The sequence below is a fragment of the Hemitrygon akajei genome, chromosome 21, assembly GCF_048418815.1.
Source record: "Hemitrygon akajei chromosome 21, sHemAka1.3, whole genome shotgun sequence".
Taxonomy (NCBI): domain Eukaryota; kingdom Metazoa; phylum Chordata; class Chondrichthyes; order Myliobatiformes; family Dasyatidae; genus Hemitrygon; species Hemitrygon akajei.
The window spans coordinates 45,354,229-45,366,719 of NC_133144.1; the positions used below are offsets into that span (position 1 = coordinate 45,354,229).

Genomic DNA, 12,491 nt, shown 5'->3' on the forward strand with positions numbered 1-12,491 from the left:
TATTTAATAAATGGTTATTAAAGCAAAATGATAAATTTGCAGTAACCTTAAAACAACCGATGGAATTTATTCTAAAATATACATCAATAGCTTCAGTCTATATGATTTCCATATTTCCATAAGCATCACTATAATGCTACACAACACAAATTTTCTATTACACATGGTTAACCAGCAGCTAAGAGGCCTGATATAACCTCAGTTTTCAATGAAACAGTTCAATGGCAGCTGGGTAGTTAGGTGGGTCCTTTCCTAGCCAATGTCCAATGCACCACCAAGTACATTAATCTGTGGACATCAATTCATGACTCTTTGCAATTAAGTCTCATGACTCTTTGCAATTAAGTCTCAATGTCATAAATAGCATTAAATAAATAGCATTATGTAGAAAACAATGTAAAACTTTCAACGAGCATGGCACATATTTACTGATTGGTTTCCCTTTAGTTTTATTCACTTTATTGCAAGTCAAAATTCCCTAAACACAGAAGATTAATATTTCAATAAATTATGTTGCCTTATGAGGATAGGTAGAGTGAGCTAGGGCTTTTTCTTTAGAATGAAGGAGAATGAGAGCTGACTTGATAGATCAAAGATGATAACAAGTGGACAGCAAGGGACTTCTTCCAGGCTAAACCAGGGAGTATAATTTTAAGGAGATTGGAGGCAGACACATTAGAGGCATTTAAGAAACTTTTTAGATAGGCACATGGGTGATAAAATAAAATTGGTGTTCTATGTAGGGAGGAAGGATTAGATTGATCCTACAGTAGGCTAAAAGGTCGGCACAACATTGTGGGCCTGAGAACCTGTACTCTGCTGTAGTGTTCTATGTTTTATGATTTTGTACTATTCCATGACGAAGGAAGGGGAAAGCAGTGGGTAGGGAAAGGTTGGTACATTTTAGAATTAGAATCATTATCAGGTGAGGGACTGGTGAAACAAAGGGATAAATCAAATTTGAGATATCTTGGTGTAAAGGAAAATCTCTGTCCTCATTACCCCTGATCTGACCCATTGACGCTGTTTACTGCACTAAACTGTGCACTTTTGTTGATGGAGAACATACTTAAGTGTTCCAAAAAAACAGCGCCCTACGGGATGTCATTATTAAGCATAATCATGCATGCATACATGGCACAATACAGTCAGATGTCACCTAGAGACCAAACATCAATACAATGGCTGTTTCTGTACTGTACAGCTCAAAGACAATGACCCTCACCTGCTAGAACATAGAGGTGGTTTCCCGGTTCCCCCTCCTGGATGACAACATCAGTTTCTTGGTAGCTCCTCTCATACATGCATTCCACAATCTCCCGCACATGCTGGGGCTCCAGCTTCTTCAGGAACTCGTTGTGCATTATGGCATCGGTTATCAATTTCTTTAAACTGCACAATATACATACTCCGATTACCACCAACATCGCTGGCTATGGTCATCACAGAACCATTCCATCTACAAAGTTGTACATTATCTTCCCACTTTAACTTTTAGCATTGAACACTAACTGGAGAGGAAATTCCTTTGACATTCTTTTTTTTCTGGGCATCATTCATTTTGTCACAGAAGAGAACAAACTCAGAACTTGGTCTCACTAAAACAGGGACAACCAAAAGCAAAGACAACTCTTGTTCTCTCAGATTTAGTCTTTTGTCGACGTACATCCAATTTCAGCCCATATTGTGAGAAACGAGATGTCACAAAAAAAAGTTTACGATATAGAGCACCCCCCCCCCCCATGCCCTCATACACATTCTTTAAGTAACCAAATATACTATTCCTCATACATGGGACTTGGCAGTAAACGGAGTTCACTGGATGAACCATAGTGTAAGATAAAATAGACATATGAGTTCTTTCCTTACACTTGACTGCAGTGACTTTTGTGCCCCCAAAGTATTTTATAGTCAATCTTAAAGTTCTAAGTTAATCTGGTACCTTCTGAATTACATTTAAGAAATATTGCTATAAAGTTATGGGCAACAAAGAGCAAAATCAGATAAATGATATACACTCAGCAGCCACTTTATTGGGTACCTCATAAAGTGGTCACTGAGTGAATGTTCATGGTATTCTTCTGCTGCAGCCCATCCACTTCAAAGTTTGACGTGTTGAGCGCTCAGAGATGCTGTTATGCACACCACTGTTGTAACGTGTATTAGTTGAGTTACTCTCGCCTTCCTGTCAGTTTGAACCAGTCTGGCCATTCTTGTCTGACCTCTCTCATTAACAGGCTGCTTTCACCCACAGAATTGCTGCTCACTAAAGCTGAATGTCTTTTGTGCCCCCAAAGTATTTTATAGTCAATCTTAAAGTTCAATCTTAAATGTCTGTGCTTTCTGCTTCCGATGCCAATGATGCTCAATCAAGATTATTACTGTTCTATGACCAGCCTGCAGGTGTGACCCCACAGCTTGTGTTCCAACTAAACACTTCCAATATGCTTTCTGGTTAGAGCTAAAGTTAGGGCTGAATGTGAATGGTACTCTGGATACTACCTTCATGAAGGAAGGAGAATTTGCCGTGGCTCTTTTGAGAGCACATGCCAAATATGTGATTTCCACCACCCAGAAGGAAAGGACAGAAAGGCCATGGAAAACCATCTGCAGATTCACGTCCAAGTCACTCACTATCCCGATGCTTTAGAAGTTCCAACCTAATTAGACTGCAGATGCATCTTCACTTTACGAACTGCATTGGTGAAATAGCTGCCCACATCTTAAGAATGAATGAGAATACCTGGTGCAATGAACTAAACGTTCAACATTCAAGTTTGCTCTCACTGAACAATGTCATCTATAGTGAGAACAGTTTAACTATGTTATTCAAGGATACAGTATGTGGTATTGACAAGTACATAGAAAATATCCATGCCAATGATGCACTTGGTCTTCCGAGGTTGTCATTAGTAAGTGGGGTTATTTAGTTGGAATGAGTCATCTATCTCCCACACTGTTGTGGGAATCCAGCTGCTCAATTGCCGGGGCAACAGTGATTCTGATTTCTTACCTGGAGTCCTTCCGTACTCGAAGCTGCTCAATGGAGAACTTCTGCACGCCACGGCAGTAATAATTCCAGGAGGTTGGCTCCGCAGACACCCCCTCTTTGGCCTTGAGGCGTCGGTGAATCTCAGTCGCCACCTGGGCAAAGCGTTTCGGCCCTTGGTTGATGACGCTGAGGAGTTTCTTGTGTTGGTTGACAGCAGTGGAGCCAGGGGTGCTGTTGTACCCAATGGCATCTTGAAGCTTGGCGATTTGGGAAAGTTTTCCTTTCAGTTCTTTCTCCAGGGATTGAATTTTCTTTGACTTCTGCCTCAGCTGATCATCCTTCCTCCTCAGTTCTTCTTCTAGACCCAGGATCTTTCTTCTGAGGGTGTCCAAGGCCTCCGAGGAGGGTTCTGTTGGGGCTGGGGGAGAGTTGTTCTGTTCAGGCTTTGTTGGTCTCACAGAACCGTTTCCCATTGCACAAATATAAATCATCCCAAAGATCTCTCAACACAGGACCAGCCAGACAGCTGCCAAAAGAAAGAAGACATTCATACAGGAGAATATTGTTAAAACACAGGTGGTTGAGTTAGTGCTTCTTGAAGTTCTTTAACAGATTGTTTCCTGTTCTATTAACAATCATTTCCTCTTTGCAAGTAACATGGTAAACAATTAAACTTAAACATATGTGCAAAACAGTCTCAAAACCTTGGCCCAGTATCTCAAGGGCATTGTTTTGTGGAATGATGGAACATGCACTCCTCTCCATTATCCCCATATGCTGGGCTGTCGATTGTTTCTAATGTAGAAAACAGAGTTGGCAACTTGTACACAGCATGCTTCCCAAACAGCAGTATGATAATGATGACTTGCTTGCAGCCTTGGATTGAAGGATAAGTACTGGGGAGAGCTCCTGTGTCCTTCTTTGAAATACTGTCAATGGGATTATGTGCATTCACACTAGAAGCATAACAAGGCTGCCTCAAATTCGTCTGAAAGACAGCACCTCTAAACTTGAATAAATCAGACACAACTTTTAAAGTTTTCCATTTTTGCTGCACATTATTCTGCACATTTGTATGTGACCTGACAGGGAAAACATGGGGGCGGTTAGATTACACTGGCAAAGGGGATGGGATAGCAGAGAGGTGAAGATGACTGAAGCTGTTGAATGCATTGAATTGACTGCCTATTCATGGTTGTAGGATGAGTCAGGAAATTCATCATTGGTCTTAATAATTGGTCTTTAGCATGAAATCTTGAAGAGATGGAATGTTAAAAACATAAATACAGAAAAAAATACATCGACTGATTGACACCTTCAAAGTGGAAATGGTGCATCAGCCAAATCAGACCCAGTCCTGGTTTGCCAGAACGTGGTTTTTATGATTAAGTATGAGAGCCTGTTTTACTGTAGGACAGACAGTGATTTTTTGTGGGCAAACAGTATTGTCAGAATTACAGTATATTACGTCTGGGTAGCCTCCAACCTGACGATACGAGTATCAATTTCTCCTTGATTTCTCCTTCTGGTTAACAAAATTTTCCATCCCACCCCACTTCCTCTATTCTTCACTCTGACCTTTTACTTCTTCCCACTTGCCTACTACTCCCCCCAGGTCCCTTCCTCCTCCCCTTTCTCCTATGGTCCACTCTCCTCTCCTACACAATTCTTTCCTCTCCAGCTTGACCTATCATCTTCCAGCCAGCCTTTTTCCTCTTCCCCCCACCCACCTTTTAATTCAAGCATCTCTCCCCTTCCCTCTCAGTCCTGAAGAAGGATCTTGGCCTGAAATGCTGAGTGTTATTTTACTTTTTTCCATGGATGCTGCCTGACCTGCTGAGTTCCTCCAGCATTTTGTGTGTGTTGCTATATATATATATATATATATATATATATATATATATATACACACACACATATATCTTAACTTGGATCTTAAAAATGAATGTTCTGCTACTCAGGAAAAGGACAATCAACTGAAGAATGAATAATGAAAGGCTGCATGAAATGTGTAACAAGCTGGAATAACTTAACATTGAAGATTAAAGGGGAAGGTTTGAAGGACACTTTTCAGACAAAGGGTTATTAGAATTCAGATCCATTAGCCCAAGTGCCTATTTCAGATGAGATAATACATAGTTTAAAGGGGATGTTAGATAAATATTAGCAGTACAACCGAATCCAGGGGTAATATTTGGAGAGTGAGATTAGCAAAAGGGACTCAGACGCCATTAGACAAATTACTCAAACCTATGATGCAATGAAGAAACCTCAAAAATCCTTCAGCTTGTCAAACAATGATGAAAGCGATCTTTAACTCTTTGTTCCCCCACCCCAAGAGTGGTGGTAAAAATACATCTCCATGAATTCCAAAATAGACATAGAATAGTACAGCACATTACAGGCCCTTTGGCCCACAATGTAGTGCCGACCCTCAAACCCTGCCTCATATAACCCCCCACCTTAAATTCCTCCATATACCTGTCTAAAATACAGTATCTCGAGCACTGCAAGAAGGGTATGGTGGCGGGTCAGAGGTTCCTAAATCCTTGGAGTACTGGCATCCAGAACACTGGCGACTGAGTAATTGAATGTGATTAAGGTTAAGATATTGGTTAGGGTAACAGGAAAATCAAAGTTCACGAGGAAGAGATGGCAAAGTGTTGAAGAACAGATAAGACATTATCTTATTAAGTAAGGGGAAGTAGGTTTTATTACTTTAGTTTCTTGGAATACTTTGGAAGCGAGACAAAGTGAAAGATGGAGGGGGAAGAAAATGAAGGGTGCACGGGAGGATGGAGGGGACGGCACGGGCTCAGTGTGTGTGGGGAGATAAGGTGTAGAGATTGGTGAATTGAGAGGTGGAGGGAGAAGGGAGAAAGAAGAGTGCGGAGGGAGAAGGGAGAAAGAAGAGGTCGGAGGGAGGGGTGTAGGGGAGACTTTGTAAAACAAGGGGCGCAAGAGGGAGGATGAGGGCAGAACCTGAGCCCGAGAGACACTGCCGCATATTGCCCCAATATACGGAGTTCAGAAAATGTGCTTGGCTGTGCCAGCCGACGGGGGAAGGAATAATGAACTAAAACGCAGATTACTTGCATTACTTTTCGCTTGACCTCCCCAGCCCCCGAATAAACTTCAGAGGAGAAGGGCGAATTCGCCTGTTTCACGCCGTAGATCAACAGTGCTTAACAATGAAGTTCGATATTCAATATTTCAATATACATCCGTCTCAAAGTGAGAACATAATCGAAAAGGAAGTTAAACACACAAATGATGGCGGCACAAAATAACTTGTGGTAGAAATGTAGGATATAGACGGGAAGATGGTACGCGTCAGAGACACCCTCATTCCTTCCATCTTTCCCGTGGCCCACATTTCTCTTCAACCCCTCTAACATTTTACCCGTCCCCTCTGCACCAATTCATCCATCTCCCTCCAATAACCTGCCCTGCCTCCTCACATCTCCTCCCTCCTCTCCGTGCACCTTCCATCTCCCACCATCCCCCTTCATCAAGCAGTAGACGGTGGCGGGTATAAGATTCTGCACGTTGAACTTGCTTCCTTCCTAATTACTAAGCGTGCAAGCGGCCCCCGACCTGCAGTTCCCAGCGATGAATATCTGGCTCTCTTTCAGGAACCTACTGCAAGTCGTCAGAACGCGTACAGTGCCAGCAGGGTTTCTGAATTTTGCATCTTCCAGTCATCACCGTACACAATGTTTATCACTACCTCCCGGGCCCAAGTCCTTCCCAAAGTGAAGTTTAATCATAACGTATGAGGTGGGAATTTAAAAAAAAAGCTAAATATGCCGAACAAAGTGTGGTACCATTTAGGGGGATCGCTTTAAAACGGAGAAGGTGGCATGTTCCTCAGTAATCTTTCGTTACACAACTCTATCTGTCCTTCGTCCCTCCCTTAACTGGTTCCTCTACCTTTCTTGCTGAACAGATTCCACCATCTGCAACCCCTTGCGTCCACATAGCTTCATAACTGCCAGCTCCATACGCCGCACCCTTTATAAAGTCTTTTCTTATCTGTGCCTGCCTGTCACTCACCGGCCAGTCTCCCAGTTCCAACTCTCTCCATCCCTCACCTGGTTCCACCTGTCCATTGCCGGCTCCTGCTTCACCCTTCCCGCTTACCTCTTTACACTGGCTCTATTCCCTTTGCAATCCTGGGGATTCGACCCGAAACGTAAACCATCCCTTTGCCTCCACAGATGCTGCTCGGCTTGCCGAGTTCCTCCGGCAGTTTGTATTTTGCTCCTTGTAAAGCAACTATTTTCTGAGTACGGGCAATGGGCGGTCTCGGCCGATGCACAATCTTGGTAGAGGCGGTCGGGTGTGTCTCCTCCTCTCTCCCGTCTCTCAACTCTCGGGTGTCTGGGTTTGTCAGACCGACGGGATAGTGAAGACGGGTGACGATCCCAGCTCCCGCAGTCTCGGCTCTGAATCCTCTTCACCTCACCGCCTCCCTCTAGAGGATCAGAGCTGGAACTGAAAGCGAATCAGAAAATACCCAAGGAGTTAAACTTGTCCGGGAGCCAGCTTTATAATCAGCAAGGGAAAGTTTCCCGGGAGAACAGAGTGGGGTTATCTGAACTTGATCGGATAGGACATTCAATGCTGAATGATACAATGCGCGAGAAGTGACACCCAAATGCGCTGATGGAACTCAGCGGGTCAGGCAGCTTCCATAGAGGGAAATGGACAGTCGACGTTTCAGGTCCAGACCCTTCATCGGGATTGGATGTAGTCCTGCCACAGTTGACAGTTCTGAAGAAGAGACTCGGCCTGAAGTGTCGACTGTGTTTTGTTTTATTTTCATGGATGCTGACCGACCTGCTGAGTTCCAACAGCATTTGTATGTGTTGCTCTGGATTTCCAGCATCTGCAAAATCTCTTGTGTTCATGATTTGTTCCTCCAGGGATGTAGCCTGATCCGTTGATTCCTCCAGCACTTTTGTATGTTGTTCTGTATTTCCAGCATTTGCAATCTCTTGTAACTCCAGAAGTATTATAAACATGGGGATGAGTGATTCAAATGTAACATTGATATTCCTAGTGTAAGCCAGGAGAGTTTCCTGATGTGTGTAGAAAATGACAAAGAAGCAGGACTGGGTCCAGATCTGGGAATCATGTTTCATTATAACAGGGGCAATAGTGATCATTGTATGCTTAGAAAATTGTGAAAAAGATTACATAGAATGAGATGCAGAAGTACCTCTCTGAGGCAAGAGTCATTTTTAAATGCCTTAAGGGATCAGGTGCATTGGTGTTAATGCAAATTTCACATTTCACTGTATGTTTCCATGTATAGTATATGTGATAAATAAATCTGGATCAGAATCTGAATCAGAGAAGGAAGATCATTGAAAGAATTTAACACAGTTGCTTGTAGGAATGAGGAATAAGGGGATAAGCAAACAGCATATACATGGTAATAAAGAATTATCGGACTCAGAATCAGATTTAATATCACTGGCATATGTTGTGAAATTTGTTAACTTTACAGCAGTAGTACAATAAAATAAATGATAAATAAATATAGAGAAAATACTGAGTTGTATTCTGTGTACATACATCTACTGATGCCTCTGGACACATCTTCAGTGATGTTCCTGGAATCATTGGGTGTTTCGGGTCTTTCAACATCTTACACCCTCCTCCAGGTGACCCAGCCGGGGCTGATCAGACCCCAGCATGTGTCCAGATGGCTAGCTACACATGACTCCATGGCTCCCCTCTTTTGAGCCACAGCCATCTTGAGGCCCTCTCTGCCGCATCGGTGGTACTGCGGATGGCTCTCCTCTTCCTCTCTCCCTCGATGCCCAAATTGCTGAAGGCTCTGGCTAAGGAATGGGCTGCGAATCCCCTACAACCAGCCTCCACTGGGAGTATATATATGTCAAATAAGTAGTTATTCTGGTGAAGAAAAAACCACTATCACATGGGTTGAATTAAAGTGTGATTAGCTTCCACTTTCCATGATGTACCTCTGTATAACTTTAAGTAATATAACTTTATGTCACCTACATTCTTTTCCAAGTTATTTATGAACAATATATTACACTATCATTACTACATCCCATGTAAGTTGCAGAGAGGATGGGTAAGGAATGAACAGGGTAATCAACATGTCTCTAATGGGTAAGACTTGGGATACTGGTGATCCTGATGTTTATGGAGCCAACCAATTAATACATTAATAAGGGCAATTAATCAAACATGTGCAAGTTAATATTGTGAAATGCATGTTAGAGGGGTTGCTAAAATCTGATCAAAATGGAACATCCTAGTCTCATTCAATCAGAACTCTTTGTGCTATAGATGCCATCTACACCCTTTCTGCAATTTAAAACCAAATTGATTTCTGACTTACCCAGTTCCAATATAGTACCTTGAAAAATTATTCAGCCCCCACAACTATTTTCATATTTTACTGTCTCATTTTCAAAATTTAAAATATATTGAAGTAGGATTTTTGAGATAATCTACAAAACATTGTGCATCATGTCAAATCAAAAGAAAAATTCCAAAACCTGTTAACCAAAATTGTGAGTCTGAAAAAGTATTCATGCACTTTATAATTACTATGCTAACTTTCCTCAGGAGCAATATATTTTATTACCTTACCAACTTCCCCAATTTGTTGTCAGAAATTGGAGGATCACGTGTTTTTGATGAATTCATAAGAATAAATACCCCCTCTCTCTGTAAGGTCTAAACCAAATCAAAATGAAGACAAAAGAGCATTCAAGGCTAGTCAGGGAAATGATAATAGAGAAGCACAAATCTGGGGAAGGGTACAAGACCATCTCAAAGACACTGAACATACCTCCAAGCTCAGTACAGTCCATTGTGAAAAGATGGAAAATATATGAAGCCACAGCCATACTTCCTAGGTAAGTTTGCTCCTCTAAACTTAGTCACTGGAGAAGAATGACATTGCTAAGAGAGGCTACTGTGATGCCAATAGTCACGCTGAGTGAGCTACAAAAGTCAATGGCTGGAACAGGAGATAAAGTTTATGATTCCACAAACTCTAAGGCATTGCTCAAGAATGGTATTTATGGAAGAATGGCAAAGAAGCCCTGGTTTAAAAACACGTTACATCCTTGCCCATAAAGATTTTGCAAAGTGTCACTTGAAAGATACTGTAAAGATGTGGAAGAAGGTCTTGTGAACAGATGAGAATAAAGTGGAACTTTTTAGCCTTAAGGCTAAGCAGTAATGCACGTGAGACATAAATCTAACACTGAACACCATCCCTACTGTAAAGTATTCAGGAGGTAGCAGCATGCTCCAAGGAATGGAAATCTGGTCAGGATTGATGGGCTGATGAATGCTGCTAAACACAGAGAGATCCTGGATAAAAACCTGATAGCCTCTGTCAGTAAACTTAAACTGGGAGGAAGTTTATCTTTCAGTAGGACAATGACCCTAAGCACACCGGCTGAGCAACCTGTCAGAGCAGTGGCTTCAAATGATGAAATTTGGTGTGCTTGTGTGGACCAATTGAACATCTCTGACAAGACCTCAAGATTGCTGTCCACCACTGCCCCCCCCCCAACTAAACTGGCACCACTTGAACAATTTTGCAAAGAGCAATGGACAAATCTTGCTCCATCATGTTGTGCAAAGCTAATAGAGACTTATCCAAAAAGACTTTAATAGCTATAAGAGGTAGTTCAACTAAGTACTGAGCAAAGGGGGATGAATATTTTTGACCGGCTAACATTTCAGTTTTTGAATTTTTAGTTTTTCATGCTATACAATGTTTCCTGTTTTTATGGATCTACTGTAAAATAAGGAGCATGTGACTCACAAATTAAAATTCTCAGTTGAATTGATCAAAATCCTTGGCTGTAATGCTCTTTTATGTGAGCAAATGGTTTGGGGGTTGAATACTTTTACAAGACACTGTTTAACTGGGTTCATTGGAACATTTGCATCATTGTCTCTTGCACCATCTAATTCTGCATGTCTTTCACATTACTCCATAAACTACTTTTGTCTTTGAACTTAGCTTTTCATTCAACATCAGCCCCTCTATTCCTCTCGCTCCCATGATTCCAAAACACCTCTCCTCAACTTGGTACTTTTGCTCATCAAGTTAACCTGACTTTTTTCTGTTGGCAGCTGATGATATTCCACAAAGGAAGAAAGTGGGTCAAGCTGAACATTTCACTACTTACCATAGTAATTCTAACAATTTTGTTGGAATAAAACTAATGTTCTGGGAGATAGGGTTAGTTCATATCAGCTATTTTTCTGAGGAAAGATTAATTAGGGATCAATAAATCTATGTAATTTTCCAATTTCATCTTCCTGACTGCAAACTTTATGAAACAAAGTGATGATAGATGCCACACATCTAGTTCTTCCAGCCTAGTGGAAGGAATTACTTTATTCAGAATGCTTTATATGTGTTTGAATTCATCCCAGAGGAATATGGAAGCCTGGAGGTCAAGTTTATTTAACAATTGGGATCAATTGTTTTATGAAGGTAGGGAGATTGCTGGGGAAATACACAAGGTACAGAATCAGGATAAGGCACAATAACAGCAGAGTGGGTTCCAAAGTCTACGCACCCTAGTCCTGGTCCCAAATTTTCACAAGAAGGAAATGACGAGATTGAAACTACTGCTTCCCCAGGGGCCAGCTACATTTACCATTCTCAAGTGTATTTTAAGTGAAATTCTGTTAAATAATTTCAAATAATCTTTAAAACAATCAAAATGTCCCATGGGAGGATGTTTAAATCTAATTAGATCAAACTCTGTATGCAGGTTATTTGGGAAATATGCATTATAGAAGTGTTAACTACTTGTATCCTGAATGTTTCTTTAGCTCAATCCAATTCCAAAATAAAACAATGCTTTACTCTATTATCAATGAAGGGTAGTTCTGCCTTGGTTTTAGGTGAGCTTTTGGATGATGGATTTAAATTGTGGAATTACTTTGAATTTGGCAACAATTCATTATTTATGATTAATATAATGCAAACAACCAAACTTCATGCAAATATTTTTTATTCAATACGATCGCTATTTTTCTACCTTAATGCAATTCAGAATGGTAATCAACTTATTTCTCAGTATCGTCTAATCATTCAAACACACAGTTATATGTTAAAGTGAATTAAAGATTAAAGTAGATTAAACAACCTAACTGCACTGCAAGTGCTCTTCAGTATAACCAAAGCAAGAAGCCCACTCGGCTCCTCAGGGTTGCTCTGCTGTTCAGTTAGGTCAGGCAAATTTATGTTCCCAACCTACATATCATCTACCCCGACTATCGTTTACTAAACACATTTCTCTGTAACTCATCCAAAAGTTCTAGGGGTCACCTAGTCTTTTGGTGAGGAAAGCCACTCACTTCACCCAAACTGGATACAAGATTTTCTTCTTCAATATTTCTCCTAAAATAGCTTGACCCATGAAAGATGTTCCTTTCATCTTCTTTCAATCTCACCTTGGCACTGTCTTTTAACAAT

At 41.2% G+C, this 12,491-nt stretch overlaps 1 protein-coding gene across 3 annotated transcripts in view; it reads right to left on the minus strand.

The window, feature by feature from the left end:
- Positions 1-7,428, minus strand: part of prkg2l (protein kinase cGMP-dependent 2, like) — a 58,383-nt gene extending 50,955 nt beyond the window's left edge. The window contains exons 1-3 of one of the 3 annotated variants that reach the window (XM_073025331.1): positions 7,136-7,428; positions 3,014-3,518; positions 1,226-1,392 (exon numbers count right to left, since the gene is read on the minus strand). In XM_073025331.1, coding sequence (XP_072881432.1) covers positions 1,226-1,392; positions 3,014-3,483 — 637 coding nt within the window. In that variant the 5' untranslated portion in view covers positions 3,484-3,518; positions 7,136-7,428. Of the gene's footprint in view, positions 1-1,225; positions 1,393-3,013; positions 3,519-6,093; positions 6,173-7,048; positions 7,092-7,135 lie in introns of those variants that run through there. The other 2 variants (XM_073025332.1, XM_073025333.1) reach the window with 2 other exon arrangements.
- Between the last annotated feature and the right edge of the window lie 5,063 nt (positions 7,429-12,491).